Consider the following 25,760-nt stretch of genomic DNA (forward strand, 5'->3'; position numbering starts at 1 on the left):
ACTTCTCAGAAAAACAGGTTATGTATGTCTTGAATCTGAAAGGGTTAGTTCACCCAAAAATGATAATTCTGTCATTAATTACTCACCCTCATGTCATTCCACACCCGTAAGACTTTCGTTCATCTTCAGAACACAAATGAAGATCTTTATGATGAAATCTGAGAGCTTTCTGTCCCTCCATAGACAGCTACGCAATTGAAACTTTGACGCTTTAAAAAGTTCATAAAGAGATCATAAAACTAATCCATATGAATTGAGCGGTTTAGTCCAAAATTTCTGAAGAGACTCAATTGCTTTATATGACAAACAGATTGAATTTATACTTTTATTCACATATTAACATTGATCAGCGAACTTAAAGGATTAATTCACTTCAGAATTAAAATTTCCTGATAATTTACTCACCCCCATGTCATCCAAGATGTTTATGTCTGTCTTTCTTCAGTTGAAAAGAAATTAAGGTTTTTAAGGAAAACATTCCAGGATTTTCCTCCATTTAGTGGACTTCAACAGTTACCAATGGGTGGAAGGTCCAAATTTCAACTTCAAAGGGCTCTACACGATCCCAGCCGAGGAATAAGGGTCTTATCTAGCCTTATCTTATCTTATCTAGGAGAAAATGAGATGGAGTTTTTCGTGCTACCGCAGTACTTCCGCCAATGTCACGCGTGACCTTTCCAACGTGATTACGTAATGCGTGACGCACTGCAGAGCTACTGCAAGATGAGCATTTGTGGTTAAAAAGTATATCAATTTTTTTTTTTTTTTTTAGAAAATTACTGATTGTTTCGCCAGATAAGACCCTTGTTCCTCGTCTGGGATCATGTAGAGAGCTTTGAAGCTGCACTGAAACTGCAATTTGGACCTTCAACCCGTTGGTAACTGTTGAAGTCCACTATATGGAGAAAAATCCTGGAATGTTTTCCTTAAAAATCATAATTTCTTGGATGACATGGGGGTGAGTAAATTATCAGTTAATTTTATAGTGAACTAATCCTTTAAACAGAAGCTCAACCGAACCTGCTTGACGCGCAAAAACAAACCTCTTGTGGAAGCTCAAACGTGCTGCCTAACATGCGAGAATCAACCTTGATTGGTTATCGTACGCGTCAAGCGAACATGCTTGAGTTTCCGTTTAGCACAACTGATGTGAGTTGATCAAGGTTTATATATGAATAAAAGCCTAAATTCATTCTGTTCATCATATAAAGCAATTCTCTTCAGAAAATTTTTACTAAACCACTCAATTCATATGGATTAGTTTTACGATCTCTTTATGAACGTTTTGAAGCATCAAAATGGTAGTTGCGTAGCTGTCTATGGAGGGACAGAAAGCTTTTAGATTTCATCAAAAAGATCTTCATTTGTGTTCTGAAGATTAAAGAAAGTCTTACGGATTTGGAACGACATGAGGTTGAGTAATTAATGACAGAATTATCATTTTTGGGTGAACTAACCCTTTAAAATCCCACAGAGATAAAAGCATCTTGGTGTTAATGCGTCCTTCTAATGCAGAATCCAAGAGACTCTGAATGAGAAATCAAAGCTACAGCTTACACCTCGAGAAACATCCTTCTTTCAGCTAGTAAATACAATATGAAATACACCACCAAAGCCTTTCAGAACAATGTCAAAAGAAAAGTGATGTTCTCCTAAAGTGGTTGCTTCTGAAGAAGAGCCTCAAGGATTTGGAGTCTTACAGTGTTGAAGGAGGCTCCGGAGACAGCTGAAACATGAAAGAGGAGGCCGCGGGCGAAGTGTCGTCCTGGTCCAATCATCTGCTACCGTATGAAATCCAACTCAGACACAAGTTGAATGAAACGCCAAATGTCTCGCTACACAGGCTAAATCATATTATTGAAGACACACAGCTGGAATATTTATATTACTTTTATGCCGCTTTATTATATTCATGACTGTAACATTGGCATGTTAAAACAAAATGTTATATACTGTGCTAAATGTGAAACTATATTATTGAAGAGAATACTTTCATATGGCAGTTAGTGGTATGGTGTGGCGCATAAAGTTATGGTAGTTTGTTATGGCAATTTTAGAGTATAAATGCATAACTATAGATAGCACTGTAACAAAAAACCTACATACTATTGAAATTTTTGATATTTTCTGAAAATATAACTCAACATAATTTTTCGTGGTCATGTAGATTATAAACCAGACATTATTAAGACCCTTGTAATTATAAAATAGTCTGGCATGCATCATTTAACAGGTGTTTGTCACCGATAGGGACCACTGCATCTGCTTCAATTATGTTCTGTTCCCGGAAAATAATAATATCACTGTTTTCGCCATGACTGCTGGTGGTGCCAAATGCCCTAAAGAGCTAAATAATATATTTCAGCTGGGTATATGTGTCAGGTAAGCTTAACGGCGCATTAATTCACTACCTGCCAAGCGGTATCCTGGATACAGACTGAAAAGCAGACTGTCAACAGACAATATGAGTCGATAAAGACTTAATTAAAGCCATTTCTGATGCTCTCCTATGAGTCAAAAAGCCAGTTCACTCTTTCACTGGCTTTGTCATCAATTATTCATCACATATAAAAGGCCACAATGGATTTGCTCCACCTGATTCCATTTTAAGAAACTCCAGGAAAAAAAAAGGTGGCTGCCATAAAGCCTTGATCCCACCGAGCTCATCTGAGACATAAAACCATGTCCCGAGGGTTTGTGTGAGAATTGATATCATTCATACTCTTACACTTTCCTCGATAGCGAGTGTTTGTTCATCTACTTCGACATCTCTCCCAAGGGGGCAGCATTACCCTTTCCTAATAACCTGTTCTGACATTTCCACTACACTTCAGCTAAACCTTTTAGACGATACCGCCTGCTGTGACATATATTAATTCATTCACCTTTTAATAGAGACGCATACATTACGCGGATAGTGTGCAGATGAAATTAAGATGTCTGCTACAATCCAAAACGACGCTTGAATTGAATTAAGAGAGCTTTACGACACACACACAACTCACACCTCTGAATTATTAATGCTCGATATCCAGAAAGTGTCCGTTGCAGTCACACAGCCGGAGGGCTGACAGATGCTGCAAATTGACTGCGAATTTTAAGGGGGAAAGTTTTGGAGTGGTACTTAAATGTTCTTAGAACTTGATAAAAGTTTTGACATTTAAAGAGGACCTATTATGCTTTTTACATTTTCAGCTTTCTTTAGTGTGTAATGTTGCTGTTTGAGCATGAAAAAGGTCTGCAAAGTTACAAAGCACAAAGTCCACTCCAAAGGGAGTTATTCTCCATATCAGTAAGATACAACGATCAGGCGTAACATTATGACCACCTTCCTGATATTGTGTTGGTCCCCCTTTTGCTGCCAAAACAGCCCTGACCCATCAAGGCATGGACTTCTGTAGACCCCTGAAGGTGTGCTGTGGTATCTGGCACCAAGATGTTAGCAGCAGATCCTTTAAGTCCTGTAAGTTGCGAGGTGGGACCTCTATGGATCGGACTTGTTTGTTCAGCACATCCCACAGATGCTCAATTGGATTGAGATCTGGGGAATTTGGAGGCCAAGTCAACACCTCAAACCCATTGTTGTGCTCCACAAACCATTCCTGAACCATTTTTTCGTGCTTTCGGCGGTGGACAGGGGTCAGCATGGGCACTCTGACTGGGCTTTTGAGCTTTTGAGCATGTGATTCATTGTTTCCTTAGCATGTTTACCTGAGTAAAGAGCCAGGAGAGCTTCATGTGCTTGTTGCTGGCGTAGCTGCATTCTAGCAGTCGTGGCCGGCCGTTCACGTCCACCAGGCACTTGTTGTCATCATCATCGATGGTCGGACTCAAGCCTCCGACATGCAACTGCTGAGAGCTTGTGTAGTACACATTCTGAAACAACAGAAGAAAAAAGCACTTTTAAATTATACATCTAATATAGATGTACATAACTAGTCTACACACATACTCTTGCTTAATTATTACAATTTTTATTATGTTAACAGTAGCCTAGTATACATAACCTGCTCCATTGTATTACAGTGTTTTAGAATAACAGTAAATATAATTCACAAATGGAAAGTATGGGAAATATACTACTGTTTAAAAGTTTGGGGTCTTAAAGAAATAAATACTTTCTTAAATATTTTTACATTTTTACAAAGATTCCTATTTCAAATAAATTCTGTTCTTTTGAACTTTCTTTTCATAAAAGAATCCTGAAAAAATGCATTTTGAGATGTCGCATAAAAAAGATGCTCATAAATTCTAAATATGCGCATAAAAAAAATGTATTCGCTCAATTGAGGTGGATACATTTTTTATCCGATAAGACGACATGCGCATAAACTACGATAGAGACACATTTACTGAAAAAACCTCACATTTTTATCACAGATATTTTCAGCCAGTTTCCCAGGAAGTGACGATTTTGTTCTCTTGAACACATGGCGTGGATATTCCAATTTTGCGCATAAGTTAAATTCGCAACTTTGGATGGAAACATAGCTATGGAAGACTGGAGTAATGGCAGCTGAAAAAATGGTAATAAATGGTAATAATATTTCACAATATTACTGTTTTTACTATATTTTTGATCAAATAACTGCAGTCTTGGTGAGCATATAGAACTTTATATAATCATACCGAACCCAAACTTTTGAATGGTAATGTATGTTGTGAAAATCACATCACTTTCAAATGTTTGTACAAATAAAATTTCATAAAAGAAAGTTTTGTAAAGAAATTTGTACATGAACACTTTTATTTGTCAACAAAGCATAGGCCTTATATATCAAGTCCTGAATTGCAATAACAAGAAATTTGCAATGTCATGACATCTTTTATCACTCTGATCTATTCATTTGGGCCGTCTGAATGTCTGTTTGGACATCATGTGTTATTCAGCCCTGTATTACATAGCCAATAAAATGAATTATTCATGTTTGTTAATTGTGTCTTTCCTGTGAAATCTCTAAGACGATGTGGCTCAGTTTCAAATCCCAGCGTTGATACCTAGTATTGCATCTTAATGGGCTCAATAGGGAAGAATAACTTTTTAATCAAATGACTCTCATTTGTTAATTTCATACACACCGTTCAAACATGGGCTGAATGCCAATTGGCTACTTCTACAAAGCATTTAAAGTGTGTGTACCTCACTGGTGATGGGAAAGTACATTCATACTTAAAGGGTTAGTTGACCCAAAAATGAAAATAATGTCATTTATTACTCACCCTCATGTCGTTCCACACCCGTAAGACCTTCGTTCATCTTCAGAACACAAATTAAGATATTTTTAATGAAATCCGATGGCTCAGTGAGGCCTCCATTCCCAGCAAGTTAATGTAGGCTTTCAAACGCCAAGGAAGTTACTAAAAACGTATTTAAAACAGTTCATGTGACTACAGTGGTTCAACCTTAATGTTATGAAGTGACGAGAATACTTTTTTGTGCGCCAAAAATCGAAATAACGACTTTATTCAACAATATCTAGCGATGGGCAATTTCAAAACGCTGCTTTATGAAGCTTTGAAGCTTTACGAATCTTTTGTTTCGAATCAGTGGTTCGGTGTATCAAACTGCCAAAGTCATGTGATTTCAGTAAACGAGTCTTCGTTACCTCATAAGTGTTTCGAAATTTCAATGGTTCACGTGACTTTGGCAGTTTGATACACGCTCCGAACCACTGTTTCGAAACAAAAGATTCGTAAATCTTTGAAGCTTCATGAAGCAGTGTTTTGAAATCGCCCATCACTAGATATTGTTGAATAAAGTCGTTATTTTGTTTTTTGGTGCACAAAAAGTATTCTTGTCACTTCTTAACATTAAGGTTGAACCACTGTAGTCACATGAACTGTTTTAAATATATCTTTAGTAGCTTTCTGGGCGTTTGAAAGTCTAAATTAACTTGCTGGGAATGCAGGCCTCACTGAGCCAACGGATTTCATCAAAAATATCTTAATTTGTGTTCCGAAGACAAACGAAAGTCTTACGGGTGTAGAACGACATGAGGGTGAGTGATTAATGACAGAATTTTCATTTTTTGGGTGAACTAACCCTTTAAGTATGTAGAAAGAAAGTCTGCAAGTAATGGGACATTTTACTATTGCGCCTTGATAGCACTAACCTCTTTGTCATGTTCTGTTTGCTTTTCTATTTAAGTGTTAACACCTAGATAAATACATTTATTAAATAAAAACTGTTACTTCACTTTTAGGTTTATATTTTTAAACCTCCTCTTCGGTAGTGCAAGGGGTTGTGGGTAAAATTAGCAAACATTAGAAACATTAGCAAAAAGCATGTGTCGACGCATTCTTCACAAGTGCACTGGAAATAATACACCACCTTTAGCAAACTATTTTCATCATACAATGATTTGGCATGCCCTAATCTTAACATTACATACTGTAAAATATGGAAAGTATTCAGCCCTAAATTTACGTTTATCACTCTAGCTTATTTTCATTTTTTTTACCTACAGCAGTTCTGATGTATTGTGAAAATATAAATTCTACTTACAGAAACATAACATTGACAAAAAATTTTGAATTCATTTATTCGCATTTACATCAGGTGAACACTGATGGCATGTGGCAAATGGGGAAAGAACTCAGACAAGCAAAGTCCCTGATATTCAACGTTTGCTTCAAATCACTAATGCACATTTTGTTGGAGCGAGTCCTAAATCAATAGCCCTGATATTTTAATTCCTTGCCATACTGAAAAACAAGCACTTTCAGAAAGAATTCATTTCATGCAATATGCCCACATTTTTTCTTCAGGGTCTGGATGGATTGATATTTCACTTTAAAAGCCAAAGCTTGGAGAAGTGCTAACAGTATTATTGATTAGATATCCCATGCAGTGCATCACAGAAATGCACACTTCTCTCAAAAACATAGATTAAATTGGTTGTATACCATCTAGAGCGATTTTGGCAATCCAAACTTGTGTCAGTTCTGGAATATCAGATACAAAACTTAGGCATTCTGTTCTTCTCTTCAACTCTAAATCAATTCTGATCTCCTGGTTTGTTTTCAGAGTTACCATTGCGTTCTGCTGAGACAAATTGTGTGTGTCAAGACATTTTTCTCAGAATACTGCAGTACACCTGAGTCTACAGTAAAATGAAATCAAATTCTTTGACTTTGGAATGGCACCAATGCAAAATGGCTCAAACTTTTGTGAGGCACCTTGAAATTAAAATCTCTGTGAAAACAAAGGCTGAACAGAGAGCAAGTGTATCTCCACGGACACGTAAAACAACTAATCATTCATTCACAATGGAAACAATGCATATCCTTCGGGATCCTTTGATGAGCACTGGAACTGTGACGGGAAGGGATGGAGGGCTAAAATGGGATGGGGAATAATGTATGAGAGAAGAAAAATAAGGACTCATCTTGCAAGGGACTCATTTAGCACTGTTTCTGCTTGAGGAAAAGATTGCTATTTCATTGCTTTGGAGATTTATGACTGTTGTATAGGAACAATGTTCCTTTTGCTGAATGAATGGGAGATAACACATTGAAAGAAAGAGCAAGCATGTCTATGCTCCATTTCCAACATGCTCAAATCCCCGAGCAACTGCCACAGTGTTAATACGCTTAGCTGAGGTATTGTCTAACGGCCCATTTAAGAAAAAACAAATCCAGAGATGGTGATATGCTCATACTCCTCACATCCTATAAGAATGCTTGAAATCAGTTTAAGTGTGCAAATAGACATGAAGATGCACTGTAAATCAGGCAGAAATATTCTGGATGGTGGAGAAGTTAAATGTATATATATATATATATATATATATATACACACACAACGTTCAGGCATAACATTATGACCACTTCCTAATATTGTGTTGGTCCCCGTTTTGCTGCCAGAACAGCCCAGACCCTTCGAGGCATGGACTCCTTTAGACCCCTGAAGGTGTGCTGTGGTATCTGGCACCAAGATGTTAGCAGCAGATCCTTTAAAGTCCTGTAAGTTGCGAGGTGGGACCTCCATGGATCGGACTTGTTTGTTCAGCACATCCCACAGATGCTCGATTGGATTGAGATCTGGGGAATTTGGAGGTCAAGTCAACACCTCAAACTCGTTGTTGTGCTCCTCAAACCATTCCAGAACCATTTTTGCTTTGTGGCAGGGTGCATTATCCTGCTGAAAGAGGCCACAGCCACCAGGGAATACCGTTTCCATGAAAGGATGTTCATGGTCTGCATTGCAACAGTGCTTAGGTAAGTGGTACGTGTCAAAGTAACATCCACATGGATGGCAGGACCCAAGGTTTCCCAGCAGAACATTGCCTACGCATACGCAACAAACTGCGATGCACTGTGTATTCTGACACCTTTCTATCAGAATTCATAGATTGACCAATGCCGTGCGATAAAATGCAACGGCTGTTTTCAAACTTATTGGTTTGATTAATGTGTTGTGCGTAGCCTACGCTCTCATTTTCTTTGCGCGTGAAAGTTCATTAACGTGGTGACAATGGCGAATGCATAGTTCAATATTGCGCTTTTTCAAGAAATCACAAATCAGCACACATGACAAATGATTTTGTCTCATTATAACAGTGGAAACAACTTAAAATACTCCATCATTTATGGTCATACAGTTAAGAGGAAGACATCATTCGAAACTGTAAAGTTTTTTTGTGTACACTCACAATAAAAAGACAACATTCTGCTTTTGTAAAGTAAAGAAAACAGGATGTAGCTTTCTGCCATCCCGGTTTCCTTTCCGTGAAGTTTGTGCGTCACGAAAATTAATCGAAACTCAGCGTATAGGCTACAAGCAAACTCTTGCATGCCATCTGAACTCTTGTTTTGGGTTGGTGCATAGTTCGTCTCTTCTTCTTCTGCTTTTTTTCCTGTTGTGGTGGTTAGCAAACAGCGTTGCATTACCACGCACGCGCCCCCTTCTGGACTGGAGTGTGGATTGCCTGTGACTGACTATATTCGTCATCTGACTGTATGTACCGAACCATGACGTCCGTACTGTGACAGTTCGGGATCAATACATGTACTGTTACACCTACATATATATTATATATATATATATATATATATATATATAAATAACATCATCCAATAATATCCCTTGGGCCTCTAAAATGTCCTATAATTAGCAATGGTGTAATTTTGATTTCCTCAACAGATTCTAGAAGGTTTTGAATCAGCAAGAATAGAAACATTACTGCATTGCTTGGCACCATTGTGTCGTTTCCAATAAGAAAGGTGGAAGCACACACAGATATGAATTCAGCAGGTGTAAGAGACCCAACTAAGTAGTTAAAATCATGCTGACAGTGCTGTTCTCTCTCTCTTTCCCTCCCTCCCTCTCACTCGCTCTCATTTATATATCTCTAACACACATTCTACATTACTTCCTCACCTAAATGATGCCTGTGGTGGTGAAACAACCCTCCTTGCTTGTGTTCTAAGTCATTGCTCTTTATTGAGATTCATTATAGTGACTACAGCCCTGGAATCTGTCTAAATCCGAAATCCCCTGGTGAGTCAATGCTTTATGGAGAAAGCTCCCTATTTTTACAGTATTTTTGCAGGATATCATTTGTTGTAGAACCTGGTGGTGTAATACACTCAGAATAAGAAAGAAAAAAAAAAAAGAAAAAAAAACAGACTGGATTGCCTCAAGCAGCCCAACTGCTCAAAAATTCATATTTTGGGCATCAGCACAAAATAATGAAGAGGTTTTATGCAATACAATGACTGTTTTATGGGTTGCAAAAAAACTGACAGTCTGTCACTATGAAACACTGAGATCAGTTGTGACAGGAAGATGGGAAAGCGCAAGCCAAGCGCATACAAGGAGATGCCGAAGCCAAATCTTCATAAAAGAGAAATCTTCATAGAGGAGGAAATGTCTTTTAACTCACATTTTCACCATGAATTAAACAACTGAAGTGTGCAGAGCCTTTGTACAGTAGATGGGAATAAGAATGAATAATATAGCTATAAAAATTCAATCTTTATATTTTTCAGCCTTTTGATATCTCAATATTTATGTATTCGCTCTGAAATGGTTTAAACTATTATTTTTTAACAGCCGTTGTTGCCAAATAGATTCAAGGTTTTAAATCCAAGCGCTAAAATACAGTAAAAAAAAAAAAAAAAAAAATCTAGTTCAAATGATTCAAGGTTTTCCACAAAATGAACTGAAGGAAGAATCATTTTATATATTTATTAATGTAACACTTTAAGTTCCATTAGTTAATGTTAATGCATTAACTAACAATCATAACACATTTACTGCAGTATTTATTATGAAAAATATTAGTTTATGTTAGCTCAGGTCCATTAAATAATATTAACAAGTCCAACTTTTGACTAAGATTAATAAATGTCTTAGAAGTATTTTTCATTTTTAGTTCATGTGAACTAATGTAGTTAACTAATGTTAAAGGAACACTCCACTTTTTTTTGAAAATAGGCTCATTTTTCCAACTCCCCTAGAGTTAAACAGTTGAGTTTTACCGTTTTCGAATCCATTCAGCCGATCTCCGGGTCTGGCAGTACCACTTTTACTCAAGACCGACGGAAAATGAAAAGTTGCGATTTTCTAGGCCGATATGGCTAGGAACTATTCTCTCATTCCGGCGTAATAATCAAGGAACTTTGCTGCTGTACCATGGCTGCAGCAGGCGCAATGATATTACAGTTCCTAGCCATATCGGCCTAGAAAATCGCAACTTTTCATTTTCCGTCGGTCTTGGTAAACGATGTAACTACAGAAGAGTCAAGTTTTAAATAGGAAAAATATCGTAACTCTTTGGTCATTTTTGAGCGAGATGCTAACGGTCTAATCAGATTCAATGAACTATGCTAAGCTATGCTAAAAGTGCTACCGCCAGACCCGGAGATCGGCTGAATGGATTCGAAAACGGTAAAACTCAACTGTTTAACTCTGGGGGAGTTGGAAAATGAGCCTATTTTCAAAAATAGTGGAGTGTTCCTTTAACAAATGGAACCTTACTGTAAAGTGTTACTGAAAATTGTAACACTTTTGTGTGGTGACAAAAATATTTTGCTTCAAAGTTCTGAATCTTTTTTATTCAAAGTTGTGAATCGATTCATTCAGTTTTAACTGATTCACATAAATGAATTGATGTAAGAAAGTAAGAAGTAAGAAAACATTTAGCCAGGTCGAAATCCACTCGTTACATTTCCTGATCCCATTTAACCCGTTAATTCCTGTTCTTGATCTCTAGGCCAAAAATAAGACCTTAAAAATGTTTCACTTCACATACTGTGCAAACACAGTGAGAAACATGGAAAGAGAGCACAGGAGACATGATGGAGTCGGACATGAGCACTTATATATAAATGAATTACACACACTCAGAGGGCTGAAAAAAGAATGAAAGCCAGAAGGTGCAGTGGACTGAACACTAACCTGAGGCGTCAGGCCGTGGCAGATGTACAGGATGGGAATGTTGTCGGAGTCGGGACCTTGATCCACACACAGATCTGGCCTCAGGCTGTTCCTCAGCTACATGCAAACACACACACACACACACAAAGATGCACTAAATGGACCGACACATCAGACCCATTTCATACTGCAAAAACCACAGAGGAGAAGATGAATTAAGATCACTAGGAACATCTTTCTTCCTCTGTCTGCTAATGGCGAAAGTGTGTGAAAATGGCCTGAAGCTCAGCTTTCCTTTGTCTTCACAATGGAGCTGTTAATTATGCTATTCCACAAAAGAATGCCAATTAGGAAAACCGCTCTGTTGGCCTTGCATTGTGATAAATGAAACGGCAGGCCCTGAGAAAGAAAAATAATACTTAGTAAAAACTATTTCTATAACTCAATATTATGAGAAACAATGTCATCTATCAGATGTAGTAATGTCTCTATGTGCTAATAAACTGCATTGTGCTGTGTCAAGCGAAATTAATAAATCTGACTGTTGTTATATAATTATGCCTTCAGAACAGTAATCGAGTTTTACAGTTTAATTTGACATTACAAGCCTCATGAAATGACAAGATGTCTATTAGAAAAATAATTTAATGCTCATATTTATACAAATATCTATCCTATGTATTTGAACACTTGATTAATATAAAAAAATGATGGTAATAGTGTTGACATTTTAAGATCGCCCCCCTTATGACAAGCGAAACAAAACAAGATAAAATTATAAAAAATTAATGAGGGCTCCTGAAAAGAGGATGATGTTATTATGACAAAGTTTATGGATTTATGGAATAGTTTGTTAATTTAAAAGGGGGAAACTGGCAGTATGACAGTACCAGGGCTGACGCACAATTAAACACAATGTGTCATCTAAAATATAAAAATACATTATGGAAATATATTATGTTAAATATATATAAATATAAATATATTATGTAAAGGATAATTGTGACTTTTTATCTCACAATTCTGACGTTTTTTTCAGAATTGTGAGATATAAACTTGCAATTGCAAGTTATAAAGTCCAATTCTGAGGGGAAAAAAGACTATCTCACAATTCTGACTTTATAACAAGCAATTGTGAGTTATAAAGTCAGAACTGCGAGATAAACAATTCTGAGAAAAAAATCAGAATTGCGAGTTTATATCTCGCAATTGTGACTATAAATCGCAAATTGATATATCTCACAATTCTGACTTTATAACACGCAATTGTGAATTTATATCTCGCAATTCCGACTTTATATCAAGCAATTCTGACCATAACTTGCAACTGTTTATATCTCGCAATTCTGACTTTATAACTCACAATTGTGAGTTTATATCTCGCAATTCTGACTTTATATCACGCAATTCTAAATATAACTCGCAATTTTGAGTTTATATCTCACAATTCTGACTTCATAACATGCAATTGCGAGTTATAAAGTCAGAATTGTGAGATATAAACAATTCTGAGAAAAAAAGTCAGAATTGCGAGTTTATATCTTGCAATTCTGACTTTATAACTCGCAATTCTGACAATAACTCGCAATTCTGAGTTTATATCTCACAATTCTGACTTTACAACTCGCAATTGCATGTTATAAAGTCAGAATTGCGAGATATAAACTTGCAATTCTGAGAAAAAAGTCAGAATTCCGACTTTATATCATGCAATTCTGAGAAAAAAAGCCAGAACTGTGAGATAAAAAGTCACAATTAACTTTTTTATTTTCAATTCAGTGGCAGAAACAAGCTTCTATAGTATATACTATTAAAAAGTTTGGGGTCAGTAAGAGTTTTTAATGTTTTTGAAAAAAGTCCCTTATGCTTCAGTCTTTACTCCAGTCTTCAGTGTCACATGATCCTTCAGAAATCATTCTAATATGCTGATTTGCTGCTCAAGAAACATTTCTTCTTATTGTTGAAATTGTTTTCAATGTTGAAAACAGTTGTGCTGCTTAATATTTTTATCAGGATTCTTTGATGAATACAAAAGTTTAAAAGAACAGCATTTATTTTAAAAAATTGATATCTTTTATAACACTATAAATGTCTTTACTCTCACTTTTGATCAATTTAACGTGTCCTTGATAATAATCATGCATCCATAATGATAATGACAATAATTTAATCCATCCATCCATCCATAATATGCATTTTTGCTAATACAGCAAAGAGAAGTTAGAAATACAATTAAATGAATACATTCAAAAATTCTAAAATTAAAAAATTGTATTTTTGTTGACGTGTTTAGAAAAAAGTCTATATTATCACATAATAAAAATCGACATCTTCTATTCATTAGGTAATTTTTTTTACACATACAGTATACGAGGGACATAAATGGCACCTGTTTTGTAGATTTTGTAGCGATGACTGCTATTAGACAAGAATTGGATACTCACTACACCATAAGCGATGGTGTCTGTGTAGGTTCTCATCTCAGAATAAATATTCTTCAGGAACCAGCTGAAGGGTTTACAGTGGAGTCTCTCTCTGAGAGCTTTTCTTTCTCTGATATCACCAATATCGATCCCTGAGTCCTGCACACACAAACACCCAACATAGAAGAATTCATTTATAGAGTTCAGAATCAAATGGCTGCTAGAACATGAAAGCTCTTATGTGTCATTGTACATCTATCTCAGCCCTTCAGGTTCAGACACTTACACTGCCTTCAAGTGCAGTGATTCTATATGCAGCTGCATATGTCATGTACAGCTCAAAAGTGAGAGCTCATTAACAAGCCTTAACAGCTACTGTAGCTTTAATTAGTCATGGTCATTACATCTCAACCCATTACATCTTAACTCAAAATGACAAACCAGCATGTGTCCTTTAACTGCCATCACATTCATGAACTGATATAGAACTGTAAGCCACTCAAGGCCGTGTGTTACAGAAAGTCTGTGTGTGTTGTTAGAAGCAACGTGACGCAGAGTGCCTAAATAATCCCCTTAACCATGGTAAGATTTTTCTTTTTATAAAACAGTGACAACTGAAATATGATAAAAACAATGTCCAATGGATAATTACATTTTGTTGCCAAGCATATTAATATACAGTAGTGTCCAAAAATCTGAGACTTCAAGTAGAAATGCTTCTATCCTGCATTTTTCTAATTTAATTCATACACTACTATTCACAAGTTTGGGGTCAGAAGATTTTTTATTTTTAATAAATACTAATGCTGTCAAATTGATTAAATGCGATTAATCACACCTAACATAAAAGTTTGTAAATATATATATATATACACACTATATTGCCAAAAGTATTGGGACACCCCTCCAAATCATTGAATTCAGGTGTTTCAATCACTTCCATGGCCACAGGTGTATAAAATCAAGCACCTAGGCATGCAGACTGCTTCTACAAACATTTGTGAAAGAATGGGTCGCTCTCAGGAGCTCAGTGAATTCAAGTGTGGTACCGTGATAGGTTGCCACCTGCTCAATAAGTCCATTCGTGAAATTTCCTCACTACTAAATATTCCACGGTCAACTGTTAGTGGTATCATAACAAAGTGGAAGCAATTAGGAACAACAGCAACTCAGCCACGAAGTGGTAGGCCACGTAAAATCACAGAGCGGGGTCAGCGCATGCTGAGGCGCACAGTGCGCAGAAGTTCCCAACTTTCTGCAGAGTCAATAGCTACAGACCTCCAAACTTCGTGTGGCCTTCAGATTAGCTCAAGAACAGTGCGTAGAGAGCTTCATGGAATGGGTTTCCATGGCCGAGCAGCACAATTGCTTGGTCCTAAGTGTGCGTCTTTATAGGAAGCACGCGTCTGACTGTTTCTACAGGAACCCGAGCTTCTAACGGCCGCTGCAGTGACCCGATGACTTTACCAATCGGCGATTGGCTCTTATTTAGAAGGCGGGACTTATTCCGCCATATTGCGCGTTGCACTTTCTCCCATTCAAAACAATACGAGTGAGGCGTCTTGTATTATTCTATAGTCTTTGTTGGAGCAAAGAGTATAGAACCCAAGAGGCGACACTCTGATACTTTTTGGGTAACAGCCACTAGATGGCGCTCCGGTAGCGCGGCCGCCATTGTGGGGTGAAAATACTAACTGGACCATAGAATCCTTCACATCTTACGCACCCAAAACATTTTTCAAATGAAATCATCAGTAAATTTTATGGCTCCTACAGTAAATGTTGTATATTGTCTTATATATGTTTTATTTTACCAGTTGTGGAATCCAACCATTCAACCATCTGAGGTAACGTAGTTAGCCTACTTTATTGAGTATTTCCATTTTATGCAACTTTACACATATATTAATAGTAAATTAATAAGTAATACATTTAAGATCATCATGTTTGCAGCGAACAATATATTTCAGACCTAGTGGAGTAATAGTAATAATAGTATCACTCCACTAAAAGTCTGAATTGTAATAGGCTATATTGTGCGTTTTAATGGATCACGCTACAAACATAACGATCTTATAATACATGATGCATTGCTGTGTCCGTTATCGCATAATTCCCACTTTTGGACACTTTTGCTTTAACGGACATTAGACAACACTGCAAAATCAAGCTGCTATATTCATATATTTATTGTCCAACATTCCCAATTTTTCTGATGCATGTCCTTAATTTAATTTCATATGTTGGTATTAATTCAGTGTTTATAATGCTAATACTTGAAATTCAAAGAATTTTAACCCAAACTGACTGGGTTTCTAGAGAACAAAGGTTTTGTGAAAAAAGTGGAAAATTGTCTGTAAAATAAACTGTTAAAAGGATTTGATGATCACTAGTGATAGTATTTTATTCTGTGTTGTCATCATTCAGGTTGGATTTTAGCTTTAGTGTACGTTTTTTTAACAAAGCAGCTGATATTGCCATAGAAACTAGTGGACTGCCAAGTCGCTTTCACCCCAAAATGGCGGAAACGCAGGGCCGCTGCTGGGCGGCGGTGTTACAATGGAACGTTCTATTGAGTGTCGCTTCTTGTTAGTGTATATTCTTTAGTTGCAGTTTAGTCTCCATGTTATTGTTTACACAGTCGTCAAGGATACGCAGAGTGAACGTGGGCAGCCACACCATCGTTTTCAAAAGTCTCAGTTTTGGTCCGTTTACACTGAAACGCAACCCTGGCGTTTTCAAACTAAAACAGAGTAGTGTAAATGACAGGCGTAACAGTAGTTATGCGTTTTAAAACAAAAACGCACTAGTTTATTATAAATCCCAGCGATTTTTTTAAATTCTTTAAACGTGGCCCATCCAGTCACATTTTAGAGCTGCAACTATTCATATAAACAGCAAGTGAGAGATTTAGTACCTGTTGTGGAACGTTCCAGGCCATGTAAACGTGGCTCTTAAACTCGTCCATCCACACCTCAGCCACTCTCAGAGCGTTCCTGCGTACGTGAGTTGCCAGGTCCTCCGTGTAGGGCTTGTGGGCGCGCTCAATGTGAGCTATTCTGGAACAGGGCATGACCTCCACACTTCCTCCGCACAGCCATACCTGATTACACATACATGAATGTCTCGTGATTTGAATTTTCACAAGGATGAAGAAAAATTAGCTCTCTAAAATGCCCTTTAACATCCATTAGGCAGTCTACAAAAACAAATACACCAAGTTCTTATGATTCATTAGAGAGTATATGAGTCCATTTAGCAGAATAAACCAAATTACTGAAAAAAAAAAAAAAAAAAAAACACATAAATCAAACTCCACAAGGAACAAAAAGCACTTTTGTATTTCATTAGAAAATTTAAAAAGGGTTTGTAGAAAAAAATAAGCTAAACAATACACTTCAAATCAAGGACGCTCATTTCCTACAATTATCATCTAAAGGTTACTCATTTCATTTTCCACACAGCGGAGCTCTTTGTTCAAACTAAACTCCCAAAAATGCATTTACAAAACAAACAATATAGGGGCTTTTTACCGCTTTACAAGAAGAATATCGAAAGGACTTATTTGAAAGCTCAAACAGACCATTTAATTTGCTATAATTCAACATGTTTCCCTGACACGTGGCTGACATTGAGCAATTTAACAGCGCAGTCACAGCCTGTTGTGTCTGTAAAGATGGGAGAAAAACCAAAAAACACTGCTGTTTTCCTGGAGTGCTTTCATATAATGCACATTTGTTCAATGATTTACCCTCAATTAGTGCACGTTATGCAGCTCAAAATGGAGAGTGGCGGCTTATTTATGCGTGTTGGTTTGATTCCCTGTTTTTTTCCACCCACTGCACTCATGCAGAGCTTTTAAACTGGGAGTATCTCTCTTTGCTTTGTACATCTCTCCAGTAAATCTTCACATGGGATTATATAGGCCACATGCCAGCGTGTTGCACTTCATTCAGACATTCACACCCAAACACTTTCATTCAGGCCTGGTTTGGTGAAATATGAAGTGCAACATCTGGCTGGAACATATGTCGGGGTCGTTTTAGTGCAACAAGCTATCTGAACACATGTTGTGTATATTGAAATGCATCTAATTTGCATCAAACAAAAAGCTGGTTTATCAAGAGACCCTGCCTCCATATTTTTTATTTTTTTTTTTGGGGGGGGGGGATCACATTTGCTCTGATCTGCTTGTTTAGCAGGCTTTTAATGCTAAGACTCGTTGGGCGGGATTCAACAGGAAGTGGACAGATGTGCATTGTTCCCATTTGCTAGGAGAATGATTCATATGCATAATCACTGACAACAATCCCAATGATCCATGACTGAGCCGTCTGTTCTCCTGAAGCATTAAAAAAATAATTTCTCACATTTGCATACAATACCTGCTGCAGACAGAGATATTCAGACCGTAATCTGTCGCACAGAGGCAAATTTTGCAAGCATGAAATGAGAATCAAAACGGCTTTATATTGTCTCTGAGACATTTAAGACTTGGTCTCTTTTCAAATAAATACCACAGAGAGTGAACTTAAAAAAAAAAAAAAATCTGGTTTATTTATTTATTTATTTTTTTGCTTTATTTTTTTATTTGTTGCAAAAATATCTAAACAAAATAAATTGTCATTCATTGTTTCAAGAATTTAAACCTCACACATTTTAAACAAATATATATGTAAGCTAAAATGTATATAAAATATTCTTGTTTTTTTCTTGTTTTAGACTAAAAATATAGTAATAATTATAATATTCAAAAATAAAATCACTGGGTGAAAAAAAAAAACTTATTTCATGATATATTCTCTGAAAAAATATTATATTATAATAATCAATATAATAATAATAATATTCAAAAATAACAAAATCAGCACTGGGTTAAAAACATATTTAATTATATATTTTCTGAAAAAATTGTATAATAATAATAATATTGTTTTTTAAATAAAATAATAACAATAACAATAATAATAGTAATAATAATTATCATCAACACTGGGTGAAATTTTTTTTCATGATATATTCTCTGAAAAAAATAATTTATTATTAATATAATAATAATAATAATAACAATAATAATAATCTTACATTTATTTTGTAAGGACATTGAGATTATTTAAAAAAAAAAGACAAAAATATTGATTAAGAAAATATTTTTTGTTGCATATTTGTGACCCTGGGCCACAAAACCAGTCATATATTTGGTCGAATCTGAGGGTGCAAAATCAAAATATTGAGAAAATCGCCTTTAAAGTTGTCCAAATGAAGTCCTTAGCAATGCATATCCACTCACAAAAATACATTTTTGATAAATTTACGGTAGGAAATTTACAAAATGTCTTCATAGAACATGATCTTTATTTAATCTCTTAATGATTTTTGGCATAAAAGAAAACTCGATAATTTTGACCCATATAATGTATTTTTGGCTATTGCTACAAATATACCCTTGTGACTTATGACTGGTTTTGTGGTCCAGGGTCACATTTGCCATTATGCATGAATAATGAAATGTGTTCAACGCTCCCGTGTGATTTTTTCCCCCAAACCAGTTCCACCCTGGAGCCAATTCTAAACATTTCATTGGCCATGTCAGTCACAGTAATGATTGCCTACACCCAACCCTGATCCTTAAACCTACCCGTCACTGTAACCTCAGCCAATGAAATTGGTTGCAGGGCGGGGATTTCCGCTGAACCGTTTGGGAAAGAAAAAAATAAATAAATCACGCAACGCTCCCCTACCTTGACTGAATTAACCACCAATAAGCATGTCACCCAAGAGACATTACTGACAAAGTCATTACTCTTTACCTAGAACAAAACTGACTTGCTGTGGCAACAGATTGCGAATAAAACTGTGCTGACATCTGACATGATCAAAGTCAGTATTCATTCTCCATCACTGATAAACAGAGCCCTTTAGCGAGGGCTAAGAATAGAAGAGCACAGATGCGTTGACCTTTCATTGAGCGTGTTCCCTCTTCCAAAGCGTAAAATAACTCCAGTCAACACTATGTCAATGAGGGGCAGCGAAACTGGAAATTTTCTTTTGCTTGAGTCCCTCCAGCATGAGTTTGACTGACAGGGTGCAATCCCAGAAAACTGTCAAATCCAAATATCTGCAAAAAAATAACTGCAGTATAGAAGATTGTTTCATTAGAAAAAAGTAACATCTTCATCTTAAGAAGCATAATATTCTTAATCATTATTATAGTATTTAAGTTAATTTTTTTTTTCGAAGCAAAAATGTAATTAACAGAATTTTTCAGAGAATAAACCTTGAATTAAATATATTTGTCTTACAACAAATTATTCTTGATTCAAGCATAAAAATAAAAACTGAACTTTATTCTTAAAACAAACAAAAAAATGAAAGGCAAAACTCAGGTTAATCATACATTTCCAAATTTGTAAGTCGCTTTGGATAAAAGCATGTTCTAAATGAATAAAATGGTTTCCTTTTTGCATGATAGAGCTTTAGTTGGCATCTGCAGATGGCACGGCAGATTGTGTTTACCGACAGTGGTTTCTGGAAGTATTCCTAGGCCCATTTAGTAATGTCATTGACACAATCATGCCGATGAGTGATGCAGTGTCGTCTGAGCGCCTGAAGACCACAGGCATCCAAAATAAAGGTCTTCGGCCTTGTCCCTTACGCACAGAGATTTCTCCAGTTTCTCTGAATCTTCTGATGGTGTTATGCACTGCAGATGATGAGATTTGCAAAGCCTTTGCAATTTGACATTGAGGAACATTGTTTTCCACAATCTTTTTACGTACTCTTTCACAGATTGGAGAGCCTCTGCCCATCTTTACTTCTGAGAGATTCTGCCTCTGTAAGACATCCCTTTCATAGCTAATCATATTACAGACCTGATATCAATTAACTTAATTAGTTGCTAGATGTTCTCCCAGCTGAATCTTTTCAAAATGTCTTGCTTTTTAAGCCATTTGTTGCCCCCGTGCCAACTTTTTTGAGACCTGTAGCAGGCATCAAATTTGAAATGAGCTCATTTAGTGGATAAAAGTGTACAATTTCTCCATTTATACATTTGTTATGTTATCTATGTTCTATTGTGAATAAAATATTGGCTCATGTGATTTGAAAGTCCAACTTTTTCCGGAATTCGGGTTGTAGTATATTCGCTATAAAACAAGACAAAAATATTGATTTAAAATGATTTTTTGCAATCTAAATAGACTAAAAACGCAACTGAATAATAATGAACATTAAACACAATATCATTCCTAAGCTAGTACAGACCTCCAAAAAACCTGCTGCAGAAAGATGGACAAACTTTCCACTTTGTTTTCCTCCTTTTTTGGGAAATATCTGCGGGATTGCAACATTTATGCAATGTTGCGTTTGGAGATTCGGAGGCACAAAGGAGCTCAGAAGATGAGAGTGAGGAATTAAGCTGTAGAAACACAGCTGTATGAACAGATGTTGAGGGCCATTATCCGAATCCCGCCACACACATGGTGCCTGCCACTTCCTGAGACATTTCCATTTGCTCTCTTCTCATTGAAGCCCGTAGTGATGAAACCAGAATCACAATAGATGTCTGTGAGTGTAATGGGGAGTTTGATCCGCTCTGTATTGTCAAGGTGCACCCCGCGTGGAGTGATTGCAACTTTGCTAGGCCAAATCACAGTAAGAGCAAGTCGCTGTGTGCCCGCTGGTGAGCTCCATTCACCACCTGGGCTTGGATTCTGGCTGCGGAGGCTAATTACAGTGCCGCTGGGTCTGATGGGAGTCGGCAGAGGTCTCGATGGGGCTCTATACATTTGTAATACTGAGAGGTTAGGACCCCGCTGGTTTGAAGCAAAACGTCTGTTTGGCAGGTTATCATTAGCAAGCTGCAGAGAGCTCCACTTTAATTGTGTGTGATGATACACACTAGGGCTGCACAATGTTGGAAAAAACAGTTTTGATTTTATACACACACACACAGGTCTATCTGTAACCAGAGGCTGCAAACCCCCACATATCCGTCCGCCCTCAAAGAATAACCTGTATAAAGCATCCTTTCATCAAATGAAACAGCATTATTCATTGGCATGCGTCTACTTGTCTACTCAAGCTCCAGACATCCTGTCTCCTGCTGTACTTTCAAAACTCTCGTAGGCAGTCTGAATAGCTCTTACCCTGATCCCCAGCTCCACGTTTTCCCCTCCATAAACTTCCATCCCTTCATCCAGCAGACCAATCTCCTCAAAATACTCCCTATCCACTACAAAGCAACCGATTAGAGCAGGAGTCCTGCAAAGAGAGGAGATTCATATGACTTATGAAAACATATTTTACTACATTAAGGATACAGTCATTCAGAATTGGTATCGAAAATCGTCTCATCCAATTTCTTGAGTCACCATTTAACACAGGAAACAAGTTGTTAAAGTCCCACCGTGGTGAAAATTAAGTTTTTAATGTTGTTTATATGTCTATGTGGTGTTTTTAATATGCTTTAAGACAAATATGTGCAAAATTAACACCATTGCTGAGTATTTTCTCTTTAAAACTGCAGTGATCTAAAGATCGTTTCAAAAACACGGTTTGAAATCGCTGGTGTTTCTTACATCACAAACTACCTTGTAACCAATCACGTCAATGTGCCGGCGGGCTTCAGCATATCATTAACTATGACCGCTCTGAAGCAAAATAGTCGTGTAACATTAGCAATACATTATTATAGCTGTTTGATAACGTAGTCAAGCAAAAGGCTAATCATATTAATTACCGTTATGTGTCCGATGTTGTAAAAAGCGATACTGCGATAGGATTGTGCAGTGTTTACCTCAGTAAATTGACCGAGCGGATCTCTGAGCTCATGCGAGTGAGTGGAGGCGGGGCTAATTAGCATATTAAATTAAACAAGGGAGTAGAGTTACATTCAAGCAATTTTAAGGCATGAAGCTTTTTTTTCACACGAAAAAACTTTTAAATATGCCATTTTGGTGATCAAAGTTGAGTTTTAAGGGATAAAACTATTGACTACAGGGGGATTTTAAGAGGACAAGGAGAATGTGACAAAAGTACACATTTGTGAGAATAACTTACTATTCAGTCGGGAAAATTTCCAAATGTGCTTTCGTCTTCGTTTTATTTTACTTTTTCTTTCTATATAGTATTTTTTAGATTTAATTTATATATGTTTAACATTTTCCATACATTTACTTATTTCCCATTTATCTGTTAACATTCTGTTCATGAGAAATAATTAGCATTATTATAATAATTGAGTATTATTTCATCATGTGTGTCCCAATCTAGAATATAGTATTTCTTCTCTTCTGAATTTTACTGTTTTGTCAGATATCATCTCTCAACATCCCGTTAGTTAAGATTTCACACAGTGTTTCCTGCACCCAGCAATGAACGCATTAAGGAATGTCCGATTTCCTGTCAAATGATTCTTAAGAACAGATTCTTTTTAAGTGAGTCAGTTAAAAGGTTTCATGAATAAGGGGGATGTTTACACGACACCATTTTCAAATAAAAACGGTAAACTTTTTATGCGTTGTGGCCATTCATTTACACGACAACAATGTTTTGGGGACCTGAAAACGCAAACTTTTTGACAGTTTTTGAAAACGATACCGTTATCATCTCCATGTAAAAAACAAAAATGCGGATGCACATGCGTATAACGTGTTTAGTCTATAAGCATGCACGTTTGGTGCGAGTGCTCTGTAAAAGAATCAAGTGTGCTGCGCAAGTCCTGAAAAGTGAAGCCAAAATGTTTCGATCGCCCCCAGGTGGCTGGTCCCAGTATAGATCATAAACCATGCCCCCTCCATGTAATCTTATGGGATGCAAGACAAACTAAACAATCAAATTACACTTATAATAAAAAAAATTTGTTCTTGTCATTTTAGGTAGTTTTTTTATCACGCTGATGTAAGTTCAAGTGTTTGTTTTTTTAATAAGTTGGGTTTTCGTTAGTTATTTGATGCTATAAAAACGGGAGTGTGACATCATGATTGACAGCTGTGATTGACAGCTTCTCTGAGCAAAGTAGTCTCTGAAGTCTTTGAAGTTTTTTCATGATTTTCAAGAGATTGGAGCTTTAACTTTAATTTCTACATTTCCATAGCTGTTTATTTCACACTGACATAATGAGTTGTTCTGCAGTAAACTGTAGTAACCGATTCTGCAGGGGTGTGGGCAGAGCCTTGATACCGCAACTCCACTTCATGCTCACTACTGGGCAGACTAGGGTCCTGAGTTCACTACTGTGCAGACTCAGGTCCCGAATCAACGGAAGATGTCAGCGCCATTTTAGGACATTGGCAGCTTCGCTTTTCTACAATGGAAGAGAGTAAAGGTGCGTCGTCCATCTTTTTTTACAGTCTATGAAAAGAATGGGTATTTGCTCAGGCGTGTAGTCTTTCTTTAAAAAGTGACAACGCCATCTACTGACCTGGCATGCATAATACAGCGTTTTTCGCCATTTTCGCGGATCTGTGTGAAAGGGGATCGTTTCGACAGTGTTGTCATCTATACAAAGAAAAAACTTTTCCATTTCTTCTTTTACATCGTTGTCGTGTAAATGTACCTTCAATGTTGAACTTACTTAAGAGTTTGAATCAGACTCAATCAACCACACTGTAAGAAGTAATACGCTATATCTACTCCATAAAATTTTGGCAACAGATTACAAGCAATATTATTAATTAAATTCAACAAATAGAACTGAGTTAGAATTAATCAAATGAATTCCTTAGATGTCAACCATTTAAAACGAGTAAAATTTAAGTAAAATTTTAACAAAATCTGAATAACAGACAGACGTCAAAGATGAATTAAGAACTCTTTATTTTTTATTGCCAACATTGAAGACAACTGATGATAACAAGCAGAATCACTGAAGGAAAGAGAAACACAAGAATTAACAGAGGCTTAGATGTTGATGTTATTGAAAATGTTTGGTCACTATTTGGTATGGTGATCAGTGTTTTATTTAGTTGGGCAGTTGGACTCTTTGCTTTTTATGTCAGTTTGTGGGTTTTTGTAATTGTGTTTGCTAATTTTACACATTTTAAATGGTTGACTTTTAAGGAATTAATTTCATTAATTCTAACTCAATTTTTATATGTTGAATTTAATTAATAATATTGCTTGTAATCTGTTGCTACAATTTTATTGAGTAGATAGAGCGTATTATTTTTTACAGTGAATGAATCAGAGCTGTTACTTAGTTCACAAATGACTCCCGAACTGAACCATAAGTCAGTTTGTGGTCATGCTTGAACTGAAATGAACCAGGAACCGTTACTCTGATATTTGATATGTTATATTTTAGTCTAGGACTTAAGTGCTTAAGTTGCTGGTTGTTAATATTCCAACATGTAATAAAGATATATATTCAAATCTAAAAAAAAACAAAACAAAAAAAAACACATTCAGCTATTTTACAAAAATAACTGGTTACTGATTAGCATATGATGTTCATTGTAAGGTAACCTAAACAGTGATTCTGTAATTTGTCAACAACAAAAAAAAAGGCCTTAAATGATTTTTTAGTTTGAAGTCTTGTCTTAAAACAGAACCTGTCTTTGTAGAACCATTAATCTGACACTGATTATATCTCGCTTGAATACCTGATTGGTGCAGTTTGATTCTTCTGTGTCCACCAGGATTTGGGAGGGTTTAGATAGCGACACCAAAGTTCCCAGTCAAACCCTTGAGCTGAGAGGGGATACTCTTCAATCTCAAACGTGTCGAATTTGATGTTGTCGAATGATGGCGAGATGACCCGGGTTCTGTCCTCTTTGATTCTGTGAAGGATTGGTTCAGCCCTTAGATAAATAGAAATAGAACATGCTTTAAGTTCATGGGCAGTAGGTTTTGGATGGATCTAATTTGTCTTTTGGGAGTTTCAAAATTCCAGAATACCGTGTTTAATGCAGTTCCTTCCACCCATGCCACTGCAAGTGAAAGGTGATTTCACA

The 25,760-nt window shown here is 36.5% G+C and overlaps 1 protein-coding gene across 1 annotated transcript in view; it reads right to left on the reverse strand.

The window, feature by feature from the left end:
* The window catches only part of galnt18a (UDP-N-acetyl-alpha-D-galactosamine:polypeptide N-acetylgalactosaminyltransferase 18a), a 71,923-nt gene that overhangs the window by 1,520 nt on the left and 44,643 nt on the right, over positions 1–25,760 (reverse strand). The window contains exons 5-10 of the mRNA XM_051884689.1: positions 25,410–25,607; positions 21,954–22,068; positions 16,724–16,909; positions 13,828–13,965; positions 11,405–11,500; positions 3,712–3,876 (exon numbers count right to left, since the gene is read on the reverse strand). Of these exons, the coding sequence (XP_051740649.1) occupies positions 3,712–3,876; positions 11,405–11,500; positions 13,828–13,965; positions 16,724–16,909; positions 21,954–22,068; positions 25,410–25,607 (898 nt within the window). The remainder of the gene's footprint in view (positions 1–3,711; positions 3,877–11,404; positions 11,501–13,827; positions 13,966–16,723; positions 16,910–21,953; positions 22,069–25,409; positions 25,608–25,760) is intronic.

The sequence above is a fragment of the Ctenopharyngodon idella genome, chromosome 24, assembly GCF_019924925.1.
Source record: "Ctenopharyngodon idella isolate HZGC_01 chromosome 24, HZGC01, whole genome shotgun sequence".
Lineage (NCBI taxonomy): Eukaryota > Metazoa > Chordata > Actinopteri > Cypriniformes > Xenocyprididae > Ctenopharyngodon > Ctenopharyngodon idella.